Raw genomic sequence first — 19,318 nt, 5'->3', positions numbered from 1 at the left:
ATGCTACCTGAGCAAACCCAGCACGCGCCTATATTGCTGCCAATCAGGCTGTCCACAACTGAGCACGGCACCGCACAGGCGCGCTAGCCGGTGGAGCTACGTTAGCGACCGCTCTCACTGAAACAAACAAGGCAAGGCCGACGCAGCCAAACGGAATTCACACGCACACGCATGCGGGGCGCCTGGCGGAGGTTCCCCACTGCACCACCCGCCTGACGGAACACGACAACACGGGCCTGCCTCGGTCGATCGTACGACAGTGGGTGCAGAGCGCAGGAGCCCGCACAGGCCGAAAGTGTTACACCGTCACTCGGTAGTACTACGGACGTAGCACATCCTTGGCACAGAACAGGAGCACGGATACGTTTCGGCTGACAAGACAGCACCGCTGAAGACCACAGCAACTCACGCAGGCGTCCGCTGAAAGCGTCACAGCAGCTGCCGCACCAGACCTCGCGAGCAGGGAGCACAGACACTCCGCGTCGGCCGACCACGCCGCAGCGGCTCAGCGCCGGTACACCGCGTCCGCCGACGCCACGCCGTCCGCGCGGCACGGGCGCCGCCGAACGCGTCCGCCGGCCGGGCCGCCGCCACCGAGGAGCGTGGCCGTCGGGCGGGCCGGGTGCCGCGGACCGGAGCCGCCCCCCGCCGGTGGATAATCGACACGGGAACCGCGCGACCTTACGTCATCGTGCGGCCGCCGGGCGGGATCGATGCCGGCGCGGCGGCGGCGAGCCGACGCCGACGGCGAACGGAGGAGCGACACAGACGCACGGCGGACGGAGGAGCGACACAGACGCACGGCGGACGGGGAAGCGACATAAACGCACGGCGAACGGAGGAGTGACACAGACGCACGACGGACGGACTGAGGAGCGACACAGAGATACGGACGGAGGAGCGCCACAGACGCACAGCGGACGGGGAAGCGGCACAAACGCACGGCGGACGGAGGAGCGACACAGGCGCACGGCGGACGGGGAAGTGAGGCAAACGCACGGCGGACGGACGGATGAGCGACACAGACGCACGGCGAACGGAGGAGTGACACAGACGCACGGCGGACGGACTGAGGAGCGACACAGACATACGGACGGAGGAGCGCCACGGACGCACAGCGGACGGGCAGAAGAGCGGCACGGACGCACGGCGAACGGACGGAAGCGAGGGGGCACAGAGCACAGGCCAACAGAGACAGTACCCACAGATACGCAGACGCATACAGAATGTATGTTTAGGCAGGGAACCAAGCAACAACACAATGCCAGTGTGCGACTTGCTGTGCATGAAACAAGGGAGTGTGCATGCCGATGGTGATATTTTGGTTTAGGGGCGCTCGACAGGCGGGGTCATCTTAGCCTTTGTCAGTGTTCATTAATTGGCATATGATGATTGTCGCATGCAGGGATTACGTAAGAAGTGCGCTGTCTGATCACAGATACATTTGTCAAATTACGGGTTTTCCAGTGTCACTGTCAACAGGAAATGCTCATCGAAAACGGCGCCACAGAAAAGTAGCCAAGGGCAAATCATTACCAGCTTACAGATCCATTATCATGGAACATATCGACATAATGGGTGGAAGGCACAGAAGCTAAAAGCCAATAATTGTCCGGCACCACAACTACAGACGCCGACAACAAAATACAAGGGCAGACAACACATGGTGCACCAAACATAAATGTCGCTAGCGCCATCTATAACATCGCGCACGCAAGCAAACTCGCGCACACTGACGAGATACGGGCAAAAAACATCAGAAAATACCGCAAGTAACGAACATCGCCTCACACCAACGAACTCTAAAGACAAACACCGCGCACATCCTCCAAACAAGACCAGCGTTCATCCTCTGAGCCGGCGAGACCGCGCAAGCATGCCGTCTTCCGGCTTGGCTTGCGGGAATCTGACGCGGTGCTCGTGCTGCGGCTCGTGCCGGCGCCTCCCGACGCTGTGTCAGCCGCCGGCGCCGGCTCACCTATAGCAAGCGTGAAGAGTGCTCTCGGCGGCCGTCCTGTAGCGTCGGTTGTAGCGCGGCGTGGACGTGTGGATGACGAAGCGGGCCGGCAGGTTGTAGCCCTTGGTCAGCCGGGCCTCGCCCGTCGGCAGGCCTGGCGGGTTTGAGTAAGGTCAAGTAAGGTCAGGTCAGGTCAGGTCAGGTCAGGTCACTTGTCACAGTGCGGTTGGATAAAGACTACGCTGGTTTGTTCGAACGCGGCAGTGCGGTGAAATAGCGGCAACAAGCGGCCAAACTCAGGAAGACAATCGTGGTGGCAATCAGAAGCGATTTTTAGAATCATCTTTTGAGTCGACTCTAGCCAGTGCCACCACATTTTGTTGTCATCTCGCCCTGAAACGGCAGGCAGCACTGAGCAGCAGCTGCAGTGCGACACCCGGTCTCGGTCGCAAGACCCATCGCGCAAGCGAAGTTCAGGACGTAACGACCCCGGCGAGGCAGACTTGTTTGCGCTGTCACTGATGTTAACCGTAAAACTGGGCCGAGCAGACAAACGGCCGCTCGCCTCCGATGGTTAGTGAAGCTGGGCGGTCTATGTGTTTTGCTGCCTGGCCCGGCGCTAATCACTGACTCTGCCACAGTGACCGACACCGCAACAGTATACAAACAGTACGGTAAACAGTGCCTGCTCTAGTTACATCCGTCGACAGCTGCAGCCAGGCTGCCTGCCAGCCATGTGCTCTGCGTGGATTGCGCGGATCCCACGGGTAGGCCAAGGGTTCATTGGGGGTTTATGGTAATACGATCTTGGGATCAGATCCTGGGATCTTTTTTGGGCTGCGAAGCACATGTCTTAGGCTGACGCGCCTCTACCGACCGGTGCCGTCGCTGGACTTAAGCCATGCTACCGGCTATGTAACCTGCTTTGCTGGCGGCCGTTTCGTGCCATTGTGCGGCTCATTAAAGACCCCAGGACCATTTCGCAAACATGTCTGGGCAAAATGGCACTAAAGCTAGTACGGTTCCGGCGGTGGCGCTTTTATCTACGCTGCAACCTTTGCTTAGCGAGAACTCCCGACCCAATACCACTTCAGCAACAAACGCGAAAGACCGAATTTCATGTAAAAGCGTCAAAACATCATTTGACTAAAAACCTTGCATCGGACACATAGTTGAAAACTCGCGCCAGCCACCACGCAAAACAAATAAAAATGCATTGAAATACAACAAATGAAACCTTATTTGTTGTGTTGTGTATGGTTGTTGTAATACGTAGTTGTCGCGTAGTGTATAGTTATTCTACGGTGTAGTTAAGTTGTGTTTATATGTTATATTGTGTAGTTGAGTCATGTTTTAGTTTGTATTGTGTAGCTGTTGTGCGGTGAATAGTTGCTATATTGTATAGTTGTTGTGCGGTGTAAAGTTGTTTTCTTGTGCATAGTTGTTGTATCGCGTAGCCACATTGCGCATATGTTTTGTATCGTGTAGTTGTTGTGTTGTGTATATTTGTTGTGTTGTGTCTAATTGTGTTGTGTATGACTGTTGTGCTGTGTATACCGACAGGTTCGTGTACACTGACGTTTGTTGTGTTGTGTCTAATTGTTGTGTTGCGTATGACTGTCGTTCTGTGCATACTGACGGGTTCGTGTATACTGACGTTTGTTGTGTTGTGTCTTATTGTTGTGTTGCGTATGACTGTCGTGCTGTGCATACTGGCGGGTTCGTGTATACTGCCGTTTGTTGTGTTGTGTCTAATTGCTATGTTGAGTATGACGGGCGTGCTGTGCATACTGGCGGGTTCGTGTATTCTGCCGTTTGTTGTGTTGTGTATAATTGTTGAGTTGCGCATGCCTGTCGCGCTGCGCACACTGACGGGTTCGTGAGCGCCGCAGCTCCGCGGCCATCTCGGGACCGGCCCGCTCCATCAGGTGGCGACACACCGGACTGGCGCCGCTGTCCCGCTCGTCGGACGACACCACCACGCACGAGGTGTTCAGCTGGCACAGGCGGCCGTACCTGCGGCACGCGGCACACGCTCCGTCAGACGGGCGGGCGCCGGCGTCTGGATACCGAACACCGAGCTGGGGATACCGGTCGGTTTCTAGGCGCTCCTACCCCAACGGATCGGTGTCCAGGCTTCCACGGGGGTCGGGCTGGGCTCCTGGGGGCTCCTCCGGAGGTCGGGCTGGGCTCCTGAGGGCTCCTACGGGGGTCGAGCTGGGTCCTCAGGGGGCTCCTGTGGGGGTCGGGCTGGGCTCCTGGGGGCTCCTACGGGGGTCGACTGGGCTCCTGAGGGCTCCTCCGGGGGTCGGGCTGGGGTCCTCACGGGGCTCCTCCGGAGGTCCTCCGAAGGCTGGGTTCCTGAGGGCTTCCGCGGGGGTCGGACTGGGCTTCTGAGGACTCCCCCGAGGGTCGGACCGGGGCCCCTAAGAGCTCTTACGAGGATCGAGCTGAACGTTTGGCATCCAGGCGCGTGTCAGGATCCGTAGCAAGGGTCTCGCGGTGAAAAAAATCGCAAAAAAATCTGGGCCATTTTTGGGATCGGGGTGCTTTATGTACACACAGCTGCGAGGCCTGCCGGCAGCGGCACGGTCATTGCCACGCGTTTCCGGCGTCGTATGGTTCAAAGGGGAGACATGTTTGTTTGTCTGTTGGCCGCCGGACGTCGTCCGCGTCGACTCACCAGACAGCCACCACCTGGTTGATGTCGGGCCGGCAGGGAAAGGGGCTGCTTTCGTGGCGCGGCGCCGAGTAGCGCTCCACGGAGGGCCGAGAGGGCGCCAGCTCCTGCCAGCGCGGCAGCGACGCCGCGTCCACCACCGACTCCTCCATCACCGAAGAGCAGACTGCGGCGGCACGCACCGTTACAGCGGATGATAGTGCTTGGTTAGCCCGCGGAGCGCCAGATCGTGCACACGGGTGGGCGAGGGCGACGCAGATGTGACGAAGGCAAGAGATGACTTTATGGCGTTTGGTGGTGGTACGAACGTGACACGTGGAAGGAGTGCGAAATGGAGACCACTGCTCTGTATTATGCATATCAGTGTTAGTGGGTCACCACCTATGTAAAGTAACCATGAACATGGGGAAATGCAGTACTCTCTACGGTCCTTCACGACTTCAGCATTCACGGCGGTCAATGGTCATCAGCCACAGGGATCCGGGCTTCGATGTCCGTTTTCCACGATGGTTCACGTGATTACTCGTCCGGCAAAAACCATGGTTTCTAGACATCTTCATAGCTATCATAAACGCACGTTCCCGATGTGTCCTTTAACTTCACAACCTGCCATTGAGCGCCTCAAAGAAAGTGTGCTGTACCTCTTTAGCCCACAAACTGATGGGTGCAGAGGGCCGACGGCTGATGCATGATACACAACTGAATAGTCACTAACTTAACAGATAAGTACCAACTGGGGGAGCTTTGCATTTTAGACATTTACTTTAACAGCACAAAGCCTCAGGTCCACGGAGCGTCCGCCAATCGCGAGCGAGTTGGCAGTCGATCAGTTGGACTGCAAACACTGGCCGCCACTGGCCCAGTGAGAGCAAGGGCCTGCCCCCCCCCCCCCCCCAGTAAGCCGCCGCGGGCGCCGTCATACATTGCGTTCATGATGCTGCCAACAGCAGGCAGCCATCTAACAGTCAGTGAACTGTGCCCTCTGTATTGGTCAGATGCGGACTACCTGCACCAGCCAGCACATGGCTGATTGGCAAAAGATGGCGAGGGTTATGCGAGAAGCCTGGATCAGCCGCCTGTGTAGGAGCTCTGTATTAACCAACAATCAGCCCACTGAGCACCAATGGCTTAGCACATCGCCGACCAAGGCAACACACAGCACTTACAAGGGCTGTGTGTTACTCACTTACTCACTTACTCCTTGATACGTCAATGCTATCTGCTCTCGATCTCCAGACAATATCTGACCACGTGCTCTGAATATATTTCTGATGCACTGGTCACATGGGCTCTATGTTGGATGGTGTGGTGGCTAACCGGGCAGACCCACTGGAACCCATGTGGTGGGGGAGAAAAGGTTCAAATCCCAGTTGCACCATGGCTGCTTGGTGGTAAAATATATCACTGTTGTGCATGGTGATGCACATCATGTGTTCTCTCACAAAATGTGCTTTTTTCCATAAAAAGTGCTTCACAGTGGTCAGGAAAAGGCTGCTCCCAGTAGGTCAGCACCATGGGTGGATTTTGCTGTAAAGAAGGAAAATATGGCAAGCATGATGCATAAGCCCCCAGGGACTCCTGAGGAAGAAACAATATTGTGTTCTCACTGAGCCATTGCACATGCAGTTGTTGGGAAGTGTTCACAGCCATTTCCTGGGAAATGTTCCAAGGTCTATGCCGGCTGCTAGTATTCCTCCTAGAAGTGTGTTTGCTTGCCAGAGTTGCAGACTTCATCTTTTCACAAATAAAAGGAGCACAATAAATATCTATAATACATATTTTTGACCAGTGTATCATCAGCCTTCTGATCAATGATCTCATTAATAACAAAACCCCACATTAGGTCTAAACAAGATGTGGATGGATTCGGTTCCCCAGCAATTAGCTAAGAATATATTTCTAGGACTGGGAACATCTAAGATCCACTTGATATCTGTGCAGAATACTTGCTATATGTGCAGGACAAGCCTAAATATTGCACATCCTAGCTTGGATCTGTCAGTTTGTTGGTAAGTGCTCCTCTATGTACTCCACCATTTAGGCAAGACACAGTTTTTAAATAAGCCCAATAGGAGTCTGATAAGTAACAGGATTGGTGAAATACACCAGTGCCTCTAGCTTAACAACTGCATTACTGTAGTCAACTGAACAAAATGCACAACAATAACAGTACATTTATTGTTCTGCATTTGCTGCGGCTAAGCGGCAGCTTTTCTTAACACAACTTGGTACCATCATATCAGAAAAAAACAGAAGAAATTTAACGTAGCACTAATGTTTTTACGTAAGCAACATTGCACATTTTGGGAAGAAAGGCAAAGCACGACAAAACATTTGGCATGATGCTCTGTATCACGGTGAAACATGAGAACCACTTCAGAACATAAAATTGTGTGTTTTTTTGCAAGATACAAGCCACCACACTCACGACCTTGCACACACGCACACAGGTACTCACGGTCAGAACATTGACAGTCAACTGTCTCTGTAACCCAGAACAGTTCGTGATGCGCGCAATGAGGCAAAGAACGGCCTTGAGTGAAGTTGCTTACTAGTTTTCTTTACGTCGCTGCTGCGGCGCTTTCAGCGATATGGTAGCCTGCAGCCATATGCCACCGTAGAGGAAATATGAGCTCGGGGAAAATATGGGAGGCGATTCCCAGGTGCACTCCCAACTTCAGCCACCTCTCGCGGTTCAGCCTTGTTGCTACACTTGAACTAGAACCCATTAAGGTCATAACCTCGAGTAGCGCCTGCAAGGAGCCGAAAAACCTCATCTGTGGGTGGGCGACGTTACACCGTAAGAGCAGGTGGGAAAATATCTCTTTTTGTAGGCTTAAGCTGGGCCACGCGCACGCAGCCCACTCATTTCTCCTGGCTGGCCAGCGTGCCCCAGCGCACGAAAGTTGTGGCGAACAGCTCACGGTCCAGCTAATGTTGGTCCCTGTCGTTTACGATGCGGTAAGAGGGGCATGCATCCGGGCAACTAACTCTTACGCAGCTGGTTGGAGAACCTCCATGTTGCAACTCTTATCATTTTTAGCAAGCAATGGCTTAGCGTGATTTACAGGCATCCAGCAGTCATCATTGTCCAAATAGTTCCATACAAGTGCAACTGCATCCGTGAATGAAGGCGCTCGCCCCCCCCCCCCCCCGCCCTTTAGACTGACGTGACTTGATGGTTTAACGTCATTTGGGTAACCGCATAAGCAGACTATGTTTTTAGGGTTTTTCATAATACGAAGTGGCCAGCATAGTCGATGCGTACCAAAGCCACAAATTATCAAAATAAGTCATGCCTGCGCTTACCAAGGTGTTTGAAAATTTTCGGTGGCATACACAATCCATCCGTTTGCCACGCGGAGCCTAGTTTCATAACGTGCGGCTTTCTCGAAAGACATCGACTACGGTGTGTCGAGAGAGCGATATATATATATATATATATATATATATAATATGTCATTAAATAATGTAGATGACAAACTGCGCACCTACTTCGTCGGTTTACGTCTGCAACACGGAAAACGTATGGCGCAGTCGTGAACAAACACCAAACCAAGACAGTCGGGAAGCAGTTGGGAGCCTAGCTTTGGGGCTAGTTGAAGCAACCTTCAGAGGTCAAGAGCGAAGTAATGACCGGTTGGTGGGGATTAGCTTCCCCGTACCCGACCCACGATGATCTTGTCGAGTGTAAAACAGGCTTCAGGCCTGACGCTGATCATCGCGTCGGGAGCTGAAATTGGCTGATTAATTACTTGATGTCACGCTGCCTCGCTCCCGCGCATTGAGTCTGGTCGGATATCGTGCAGTGCTTGTACTTACCGGATCGACGTACTCGCACGCATTGCAGCATCCACTTGCCAGCACTGTTCTCATGAATTAGGTTCGACCTAAAAGTTTCCGTTCGGCTTTGCTGTACTGTGCATGAGCGTCTGTCGTCAGCATTGGGGTTTTACGACGCGCTCAGCTGCTGAGGTTACACGGCGTCGCCCGCCTCTCACCCCCGCAGGGAGGTCGCGGGGAATCGAACCCTGTACCTCTTGTTTCCCAGACGCGCAATGGTTAACGCACACCGTTATCGACTACGCTATCAGCGCACTGCGCGGAGCACTCGCAGCGGATACATTGCGCGAATGTTGTACCATCGCTGTAGGTGCCACTGGTGATAAAATTGGAGTGTACCTTAATAAAGCGCAAGGCAAATCGCTTGTTCACCATTTACCCGCGACATGCTGTGCGGAGAACAAGTCGCTGGCTATTTGGCTATCTCGTTCCCAGTGTGCTCGAAGCAAGCCCAAAACATCAGGCCTCCAGGCTATCTCCAGCAGGCCAGTTGGGCGTCAGACGACGCCAGATCGGGATAATAAAATGAAAAAAACACGACAAAAACGGTAATGAATGCCGCAGCGGTTGAAGAATACCAAACGGGGCATTAAAAACGCGTGAAATACGCCAAGGAACTGATGCGTGGATGTCCCATCTGTCCCGTACACTGCGGTCCTTCAGCGCGGAGATAACACAATACACGGACGTAATAATACCGCGCGTGGAGCTTAATAATCGACAAAGAACAGTCCTTGCGACCAGCCTGCGGCGGTTGATTGCGTCGGCCTGCCACGACAGCAGCAAAACCGTGCTGGGCAGGTCCTCTGAAAAAACTTCCCAAATCTGAGCGACTGCTCGCGGGTTGACGCGTTGGTGCACGAGACTGCGCGGCGTCTCACGCACCGACAACTCACGTGCATCCTCCAGAGACCTCTCTCCGCCAACACCACACGGCCTCCTCCGTCCCAGTCAGGCACATTCCGCTGAGTATACTCCCACGTTTATTTCACACCCAGCCATACGCGTCACTAGGAAACAATGCACAAAAAGAGCGGCGCGGCGCGCCCGGGCGCGTGGCGCGCGCCGCCGCACACCGCCGCCGCGCGCCACTACTCGTAGATATCCTCCCTGTCAGCCACGTACCGCACGATGTCGGCCGGTCGCATCAGCTTCTCGGCGTCCATGTCCGGAATTTCGAACCCTGACGGTAGCGCGGCGCGCGGTCAGCACGCGGCGGCGGGCCGAGCGGGCGGGGCAGGGATCACGGTCACATCGTCACACCGGCAGCCGCGTGACGGACCACGGGGGGGGGGGACTGCCCGGGAGCGTACTGGCCGTGCTGGCGGGCGACACGCGCGACGGCAGGTCCCAGCCGCACCGGAGGACCAGCGTCACGCTGGCGGGTCTGGCCGACACTGGTGCGTGCGGCCCGTGCAGGTGGGCAACAGCCACGGTGTCTGACCCACGACAGGCTCCACATTCATACGAACTGGTCGAGCTCATGCCGACCAGGCGTGTGCCATACGTATTTTACCCAGACCACGTACTACATGAAAATATAAGTCTTCACAGATACATTTGATGGGCCATTGGTGCCGCATATGATTGTCAAGTGAAAGCGCTGTAAGCGCTTTGTCAGTTCAATAATTCGTGACATGGACACAGCGTTCAAATGATCAACGACTAAATCTGCATCTTACTAATAATTATCTCAAATAATCGCAATAATCATCCATACGCGTACCATGCCATCAAACTACCCGTAAAAAAACAGTTCGTTGCTCTCTCTATCGTAGAGTGAAACAAACACAAAACAGGCGCAGGGGACCGTCACAGCACGCACGCCCCAGCTAAAAACGTCCTTCCGCGCATCTAGGAAACAGAACACGGGCCGCGGCAGGCAAAACACACGACCGGCCTGCGGCCAGCGGTCACTGCCAGTCTCCGGCGCGCGGGGATGCGGCGGACGTACTCGATTATGATTTATCACGATCATGGAGGGAGGAGGGATGCGAAAGCGTGACCCTACATTATATCGGGACGCTGACATGGTGTAGCAGCTCACGCGTTTGGCTGCCCGCGGCCGCTGTTAATGTTCTGCGCCCACAACACACCCGTCTTTGGACTTCTGCTTTCATTTGGCACGCGCATCGCCGCATACCCCCGCCAGCAACGACCAAACGAACCGTACGTACCGAACTCATCCTCCATCGTCATGATGACCTCCACGTGGTCCAGCGAGTCCAACCCCAGGTCGTTGATGAAGTGTGAGTCGACGGTGAGCTGCGGCACGTGCAGAAACGGGCGTCAGCGGGCAGTGACTACCGTTCACTGGAGTACGTGGCGATCGGGAGCACACACCATCACCACATGCCCGTGGCACAGGCTAACGTTCACTGCAATACATTGCGCTCGAATTCCCGCCGTCGTCATACAGCCGTCGGCGGACCCAGCCGTCGCCGGTCGGCGCCACGTCGCCCGGTCGGTTGGCCTCAGCGCAGCTCCGCGGCCGGTGGTGGCCTGGCGCTCCCAGAGACCGGCTCCCCATAACTCTTGCCCACTGTTTATCGGAGGCGCGGGTTGGGCCCTGCAGGGAGTGAAAGCGAGTCCGGTGCGAGTCTGGCAACCTCGCAATTACTCAAGCCCGCTGTTCCACCGCGTGAGGCCACTTGACTCGCCAGCACGGCTTACCGAGCGGAGTTTCGGCCGGCAGACATTCGGGTGGACGGCACGGCTTGCCGAGCGCCGAGCGGGGTTTCGGCTGGCAGACATTCGAATGGAAAGTACAGCTTGCCAAGCGGGGTCTCGACCAGCAGACATTCGGGTGGACAGCGCGGCTTGCCGAGCGCCGGGCGGAGTTTCGGCCGGAAGACGTTCGGGTGGACAGTACAACTTGCCGAGCGGGTTTCAGCCAACAGACATTCGGGTGGACAGCACGACTTGCCGGGCGTCGAGCGGGGTCTCGGCTGGCAGACATTTGGGTGGACAGCACGGCTTGCCGGGCGCCGAGCGGGGTTTCGGCCGACCGACATTCGGGCGGACAGCACGGCTTGCCGTGTGGAGTCTCGGCCGGCAGACATTCGGGTGGACAGCACAGCTTGCCGAGCGGGGTTTCGGCCGGCAGACATTTGGGTGGACAGCAAGGCTTGCCGAGCGGGGTTTCGGCCGGCAGACATTCGGGTGGACAGCACAGTTTGCCGAGCGCCGAGCGGGATTTCGACCGAAAACCGTCCATACCTTGTCAGGGTTGATCTTGTCATACAGCTTCAGCACGAGCAGTACCCTGTCGCGGATGATGTCGAGGGTGAGCGGGTCTTTCGCCGAGTAGAACCGCGTCTGCAGCTCACTCTGGCAACACAACACAGGGAGCGGCTCAGCACGTCACCTTTTGCTTTGGGAATGCCACCACATTGCAAACCGCATTCCAATGGTGCTGGAGCCTGGAGGATCACGAACAGAACGAGTCACCAATAGAAAGTCAGGATTTGGAGTACCCCAGTACCCAGCGCACACTCGTGTGTCACGCCAGTCATCAAATACTGACGAACAGCGACCTGAACAAGCTGCCAACAAAAAAGCACAACTATGGTAGCAATCACGTGATCAGGCACCGTGTTCCAATATTCGGCTGCCTAGGTAGCACAGATGTTGATATTTTTCTTGCTGAAGCACCATGGCTTTGGGCTCACTGTCTGTGGCCCCTCCCATTGATCAAAATCAGTCAATCAGCATTCAATCAGGTGGCTGTCAAACCAGTATCTCTGCACGTCTGGCTTGACGAATGGGCTGAGTAGGCCAGATGTCAGGGTCGGAGTCAAAGGCCAACAGATAAGTGCCAATGAATTGCATGTGGGGACCACCAGGGAGCAAGGATTCTGGTAGCATGAATTTATGTTTACATCCTGCAAACCCTACTGGATCAATTTTGGAATGTTGATTAAGTGAACAGCTGAATTATTAAAACAGCTGTATTTTTGATACAGTCAAACAAACTAGTGCATTTCATCTTGAGTAGTCTATCACTCTCATAATAGTTAATAGAAAAAACCAACACAACAATGTCGCATGTTCCTTACAGATCAACAACTGCTCCAGTGTCCCTGACACCCTTCTTAAGACTATGGGCCACATCCAGCCAGAGCTCCACCTGGATATCCTAACCATGAGCCATATTTGATTCATATTTTCAGAGACTAAGTTAATGAGGACAAAATGCAAGATCCATGATACAAACTGACAAAAGTATGGCATCAAATATTTATCTTCTTTAATACACCCACTGGCATGTGTAAAATTGAAATACTATGATTAACATAACTGTTTGCCTGGACTGCAATGACCACTGAAGATCAGTGGTGCTTTACCATCTCATTTATATAAACAAAGTCTGGGCAGATACAGTTACCAGCCAATACACTGCACAAATGAGTGAAGAGGAATTTCCTGGGCATTAAAATTGAAATATTGTAAGTGAAGATAATGTCTTAATGGAAATAACTGAAACATATCTTATACAGCTTTTTACTGTCATCTAATGAATTCTATAATTAAAAAAAACATTTGCATCAGTTCACATTTAGTGCAGCAGGTACTTGGAATAGTGATTCTCACTATTGTGTCAACCTTAACCAAATTATTAAGCAGCATCCCAGAGATGAATACATCAGAGTGATTTGTTACCTAAGCCGAGACACCAATGCCTGGGACAGGAAGCTATTTTTGACTGCAGTTTTGAGCAGTCTCTAGAATTGATAACAGATCACTCACCATTCAAATTTATGATCTTGTCTCCTGAACATGAGGTTGCATTAAGTGGTTGCATTTCACGTACTGGCAAACTGTCCTCAGCAAAGAATCCAGACAATGTCTGCAGACATGCTCTCACCAGTACAACTGAGAATGTGTAACTTGGAGATGAGCAAACAGATATTACTTGGTGCTGGGGAACTGTATGGCCAGCCAACCCAACTACGATTTGCTGTCGACCCTACGCAAATCACAGCAAAGTGGCACATATTGTAATCTACTGAGCAAATTTGCCATGCAAGAACAATATGAATATCGCTTCAGATGATGACTACTTGACAAGACAGGCACACCTTTTGTGAGGATGCGCAGTTCTGTACTTAAATGAATCATTAGTGTGACAATAGCACAATATCATGCTGTATGACTGAGCAAAATGTTCAGAACTTTAAGTAAGCTATGGTAGTGTATGGAGTTGTGAAATAGTTAGCAAAGGTTATTGCAGAGTTTTATCATACTATCCACCTTTTCTTATTCGTCCCACTCGGCATCGTTATTGCAACAATAGCGCCATAGACGTCAGCTGTCCCTTCTTACCCGCCTGTGCTGCCTGAGGAGATTGTTGGTACTACTTGGAACATGGGCAATTATTTGACTACCACGTAATATCGCAGCTACCGAAAGACCTCTGGCAGCAGTGCTGGAAAACACATTTTTCAGGCAAATCGCGGTCCTCGACCCACGGATGACCGCCGCCATGATGCTTTCAAGGACCACAACAGTGCCGTTTTACTGAATATATCATAGGATTTGGAATATTTGTGAACGGTCCTAAATACACAATGTCACAAAAGTTTGCACAAAGAATCGTGTATACATATATTTTTAGATTGCATTTATAACTGCATAAGGCATAAAAAGGCTGGGGAACCACCTTTTAATTGGTTTTCACTGCTAGCCCGATGGGCGTTTCTTCTCAGCATCTACCGAGAAAACAAACAAGTATCACTTACATTTACTCCACGGGATGGCGTTAGGGTATGACACAAGCGTTCACGTGGGCGCATGGTCCGCCGGCTCTTTGGGCACTGAACTGGCTGCAGCGCTATGGGTAAGGCCTTGTAAGCTATGAAATGCTAAGAAGCACGCGGCCAGAGTCTTGGTGAAGGTCATAGAGCTTGATAAAAGACCTCGGTTGACTGGCCCAGTAAAGAGCACCGGAGTTGGTCTACTTTTTCGAGGGCCACATTTTTCTTCGGTTTCTTCTTTCCATTTACGGCGATGGGAGGGGGGGGGGGTTCATTCAGTGTCCCGTGAATTGAACTCTGAGGAGGTCCACTGCCTTTCATGCACATAGTGTTAAGCGCGGGCAGAACACTAAGAGGTCCATTATGAGGAGTGTATAGTTTCCTATTCAGCTGAGGCTGTGGCCTTAAGCCCCCCCCCCCCCCCCACACACTTGGGTTTCAGCCCTTTTTAACTTTGGGAAGAGAATGGCCAAAACATGGGAGAATCCTATTTGGCAGCATATCTTGGGGCAGGCGGGGTAGCTTTTTACAGTTAAGCCCCCAACTCATTGCAAGGAACTACGCTCCCACCATTACCTTTTCCGGCCAGGGGTTGAAGGGCTCTTCGCCTCAGCCTGGAGTACCTTAGCCACAAGGAAGCCCGCGGCCATCGGTCGATCCGGGAGCTCTCTGAGGGATGGGTCGCGTCGCAGATGGATGTCGCGGTCTGCTCCCTGATACTAGAGGCACTCTCACTGGGGCAGTTGATCGTGTATCTACGTTCGGGGCATTCTTTGACGTAACGATCCATCACTACCACAAGAGGTCCAAAAACGGGCACATTGGTCCCAGTTTGGCCTATTGGGCTCTGGTTGGGACGCAGCGAAGTGCCATGTCCTCTCGTCACTGGGTCTGTCGTCTGGCGTAGGACCCTTTCATTATTATTCATCAAATCTCCTTGCACTGTCAGAGGGCCCCGACTAGTGCAAAGGTGCTTTTGGTATTCAAGGTCCTGCCCTTTTTAAGAAAATGGCCCTTGGCAAACTTGGACCCGCTACCAACACAAGATCCTCTGTCAGGCACTGTGGGCTCCTTACCAAAACAATACCCTCCCCCTCATTATTCCAGGGGCCTAGAACAGTGCAAGGGACCTTCTGGCTGGTAATCGCGGAACCCACTTGTTCCCTGCCCGAGAAATGGGGCCCCAGGCCGGCACAGCGCCAAGCGTTCGGCATTGGTGGAGTATAACCGGCACAGGGGCCATGCTCCTGTCAGGGACCCCCGATCGGCGCAAGAGACCCTCTAATTGACACATAAGGGCCCCACCCGCAGGGCCGGGGTCCCTTAATGCAGCCTCCGACCAGTCCATCGCGACATTTGGTTCCTTGAATCCAGGGCCCCTTCTGGCCCCTCGGAACGTGAGGAGCGGCGTGTGCCCCTGCCTGCATCCCGATTGTGCGTCCCATTCTGGTATCATGGGTCCGCTTCAACCTTGAGAGAAGGCTTCAACCTTGACATCTCAATAGCGGCCTCGTTTTCCCTAGTTTACCCTGATGCGCCATGTGCTAAGTGTGGACCAACGATGTTGCGTCGGTACATGCGCCTAGATCCAAAGGGCTGATCCTGGGCCCCAGACCAATGAAACATTCATAACGGAATCCGAAAACCGGGTCCTGCGATCTGGTTTTGTTTGGGGGAAGATCATCAGACCTGTCCGCTGATAAAATTCTGGCCTTTCCGGTGGTGTCCCACCGCGACACGCTTGCCCAGCTGTTGGACGCACCCCTGGCTCACGTCGGCTGCAGCCAGCGCCCCAGAGCGGGTCATCCACGGCACCCGTTTATTGACAGGACACGATCAGCATGTTTCACACCACTGCACCGGCCTTCCCCGTAACATCTGTAACGCGCGACGACGCACGACCGTCCCCGGTAACATCAGACAGGAAAGGTCAAGGAATGTTTCACAACGGCACTCGTCTGACAATGTTCCGCGCTTGGTTCGGTAACTGACTGCCCTTTGTGACGTCACTGACAAAAATTGTGACAGCCGCCAAGCACCGACGGCGTCGTGGTGAGTGCAGTGGCGTCGTGTGTGCTGAGGCGGCGCTGGTTAGTCCAGCTTTTCTGGGTCTCACGACGGGCAAGAGACAACCCGAGGAATACGTCACCACCGGGATTGTTCGTCGCAGCGTGATCTGACAACGCATAGCTTGCAGACAGGTAAAACGCAAAGCAAAACCGGTTCCTCTTGATGCTTGAGGTGAAAGTCGTACACAAATGTCTTGACACAATTTTTTTCTCTCACAATTTCTAAACCAAGCAAGAGCAAAAGCATAGGGTGAAAGACTCCCCGAACGCTCACTGCACAGCTTCCAAGCCCCTCCCAGCACTGCGAGGAAGGTGAAGGAGTCCGCATGGAGTTCCGGCTCGGTCGCCCGATCAGCTCCGGTCAACGACCCTCATCCAGCGGATCGCTGGTCAGCAGGTCACGACCAGCAGGTCAGCAGGTCACCACCACGTGTGAGGTCTCTCAGAACGCCCCGCCCTTGCGGGCGGCGAAGGGAAGGGACGGCACTCGCCGTCGCTCCAGCCGGTAGCCGAGGCCGAGGCGGAGGCACCGGCGCCGCGGCCGAGGCGCGCACAGCACGCGTGGTCTGAGCGGCCGGTGCCGCGTCACGTGGCCACGTCCGGCCGGTGGACAGCGGAGCACGTGACCGGCGGGTCAGGTCGGGCCGAACCGGACGCGGTGGCTTGCAATGTCTGTCACCGTCACCGCCGCCGCCGCCGCCGCCGCCGCCGCTGTCGCCGCCGCCGGGTGCGCTCCGCCGTTGGGGAGGCCCACGGTCGTCAGGTCGCGGCACTGCCCGGTGTCCGCCGCTCTTCACGAGGCCGTGGAAGGCTGACTGAGCCTCTGTCTGAAGACCACCGCTCCTCAGGAGCTCAGTGCGGGTCTCTGAACATACCGGCCCGCTCACAGCACCGTCTCGAGCTCCGCCACCTCCCGGGCCTCTGACCTCGGCCTGCAGACGGACGGCGACGTCACGACAGGGCGACGAACAACGACAACATGATGACGAGGTGACGACGATGCGACGACAGCCGATGGCATGATAACGACAACGTGACTACAGCAGGACGATGAATAATGACAGCATAGCGTGCGTGGTGTTGACATAACGACGATAAGATGACGACAATACGATGCAAGACGACGTAGTGACGAGAGGATGACCGACAGATGACGAGAGTATGAAGACCACCGACGGCCGGCGTTAACCGACGCATATGTTAGAGCAGAAAAGTGCGGGACTAGGAGGCTGATATTCTGGTTGGGTTGGAGGAAAGTGCGCTTGGCCTGGGACCCGTTACGGCACGCTACTAGACCTTGCTCGTGCAGAGTTGCAGCAAATGCACGTTGCGAGACTACGATGACAAAGGCATGTTGCAAGATGGTCAGGGTCAAGGTCGCAGCATTCGAAACGACGAAAGAAGCCGGACACGGATCACGCTACGCTAGAAACTAGATCACGCTAGAAACCGGACACGGATCACAGCATCAGCCCGGCAGAACAAATGCCGACATAATCTTGCAGTTTCTAGCTCGAACAGGGCCAGTCTTTATCTCGTTAAGATTATTTCACGGGTCAGCTGACCAGGGGTAACGCTATGGTTGTCATATAATGTTTAGCTTAAGCGGATAAATGCGCGCGCATGGCAACTTGGCTTCTAAAAAGCAGCGCAGGCAGACCCGAAGACCAGCAAGGTCCTCTACAAGACCGCGCGGCAGACCACACCCGCAGACCGGTGGTGAGCCAGTACCTCGAGTACAAGTAGGGCGCCCTTCCGCTGGGGTACAGGGGGGTACCCTGCCGCACTTGGCCGCCGTCCATGATGTCGTTAGGCCGAGCCCGGCCGGGCTCGGCGCCAGCGATGCTCAGGCCGTGGGAGCTGCACTGGTGCTCCAGCTCGGCCAGTCGCGCCTGGGCCAGCCGCAGTTCGTGTTTCACCCGCCAGAGGTGCGTGTCGCACGCCGGGTCCCGGCACCGGCGCAGCTGCTGCGGGGGGAAGGGTCGCGGTCAGGGTCAGGTCCGGGTCAGAAGCGGGGTCCGGGTCGGGGTGAAGGTCAGGTGTGGGGTCGGGGTCAGGGTCAGGGTCATGGTTAGGGTCCGGGCCGGGGTGAGGATCAGGTGTGGGGTCGGGGTCAGGATCAGGGTCGGGGTCGGGGTCAGGGTCGGGGTCAGAGTCAAAAGCGGGACCAGAGTTAATAAGGCCAGGGTCGGGACCAAGGCCAGGGTCAAAGGCGGGGAAGGGGTCGGGGCCAGGGTCAGGGTCGGATCAGGGTCAGGATCTGGGTCAGGGGCAGGGGCAGGGTCTGGGTCAGTGCCAGGGTCGGGGTCAGAATCGGGGTCATGGTCAGCGCGGCGTCTGGAAGCCTGGGTTCGATTCCGGGCGTAACCAGTGATTGACAGTGTGGGGCAGACTCAAGTTGTCAGACGCTTTTCTTGACGGAATACCATTTTGCCAGTGTTGCGTAATAGACCGAAGTTGATTATGCCGAGGTGAAACCGAGCTCAAGCTTAAATGGCACGTCATAGGTCATTCTCGTTATATCACCTTCGGTTGACCGCACTCCGTTGAAACCAAAGTCGGCTCATCCTAATCAGATGGTCTTGGCCGGGCAGATATTTGCCTCCTCGGCCTCCATGAGTAATAAGGTTATATAAGGTTATCAAATCCTAGTTCTTTGACCTTGTTAGCAAGTTATAATAAGCGCAATTAGAACACCAATGAGAAACGTTCAGAAGTGGGCATGTCACATTGTAGGCCATTCGAAGTATAATTTCGGTCCCTTCTAGCTGAAGCTCCTTTCGATTCACCGCCTGCGTAAGAGTTTGTCCGGCAATACTGCAGGTCGGTATCACCTGCTGCTGGGAACCAATATGAGTTACAGAGCAACTCGTTCCTTAACCCGAAGCACGACGGTAAGGACAGGACTGACGACACTCATGCGAAGACAGTGAAAAACAATTTAAATTTTGTTATTCTGTACATAAAAGCTTGGATTTTTTTCAAACCGTGTGAAATATTTTCAGTGTCGTAA

General features: G+C 54.3%; 2 protein-coding genes across 2 annotated transcripts in view; both read right to left on the bottom strand.

The window, feature by feature from the left end:
* Positions 1–7,152, bottom strand: part of Gdap2 (ganglioside induced differentiation associated protein 2) — a 46,941-nt gene extending 39,789 nt beyond the window's left edge. Inside the window, exons 1-4 of the mRNA XM_037218282.1 lie at positions 7,096–7,152; positions 4,641–4,803; positions 3,831–3,973; positions 1,979–2,111 (exon numbers count right to left, since the gene is read on the bottom strand). Of these exons, the coding sequence (XP_037074177.1) occupies positions 1,979–2,111; positions 3,831–3,973; positions 4,641–4,789 (425 nt within the window). The 5' untranslated portion in view covers positions 4,790–4,803; positions 7,096–7,152. The remainder of the gene's footprint in view (positions 1–1,978; positions 2,112–3,830; positions 3,974–4,640; positions 4,804–7,095) is intronic.
* Positions 7,153–9,446: 2,294 nt separating this feature from the next.
* Positions 9,447–13,967, bottom strand: LOC119095167 (acyl carrier protein, mitochondrial-like). Its single transcript, XM_037218046.1, has 4 exons — positions 13,806–13,967; positions 11,700–11,810; positions 10,658–10,745; positions 9,447–9,663 (listed from the first exon to the last, which is right to left on the bottom strand). The coding sequence occupies exons 1-4, from the start codon at positions 13,965–13,967 to the stop codon at positions 9,572–9,574; spliced, it is 453 nt and encodes a 150-aa protein (XP_037073941.1). The 3' UTR covers positions 9,447–9,571.
* Between the last annotated feature and the right edge of the window lie 5,351 nt (positions 13,968–19,318).

The sequence above is a fragment of the Pollicipes pollicipes genome, unplaced genomic scaffold (genome assembly GCF_011947565.3).
Source record: "Pollicipes pollicipes isolate AB1234 unplaced genomic scaffold, Ppol_2.1 Scaffold_4219;HRSCAF=4965_pilon_pilon_pilon, whole genome shotgun sequence".
NCBI lineage: Eukaryota > Metazoa > Arthropoda > Thecostraca > Pollicipedomorpha > Pollicipedidae > Pollicipes > Pollicipes pollicipes.
The sequence above is the reverse complement of the archived record's forward strand: the minus strand, read 5'-3'. Positions and strand labels throughout refer to the sequence as shown.

Excerpts from the sequence above, each read along its gene's own strand:
- LOC119095167 (XM_037218046.1), bottom strand. The coding sequence starts at position 13,967 with ATGGCGGCGGTCATCCGTGGGTCGAGGACCGCGATTTGCCTGAAAAAT. Across the intron at positions 11,811-13,805 it reads TCCTCAGGCAGCACAGGCGG|AGTGAGCTGCAGACGCGGTT; the intron begins GTAAGAAGGGAC and ends TTGTGTTGCCAG. Across the intron at positions 10,746-11,699 it reads ACAAGATCAACCCTGACAAG|CTCACCGTCGACTCACACTT; the intron begins GTATGGACGGTT and ends CACGTGCCGCAG.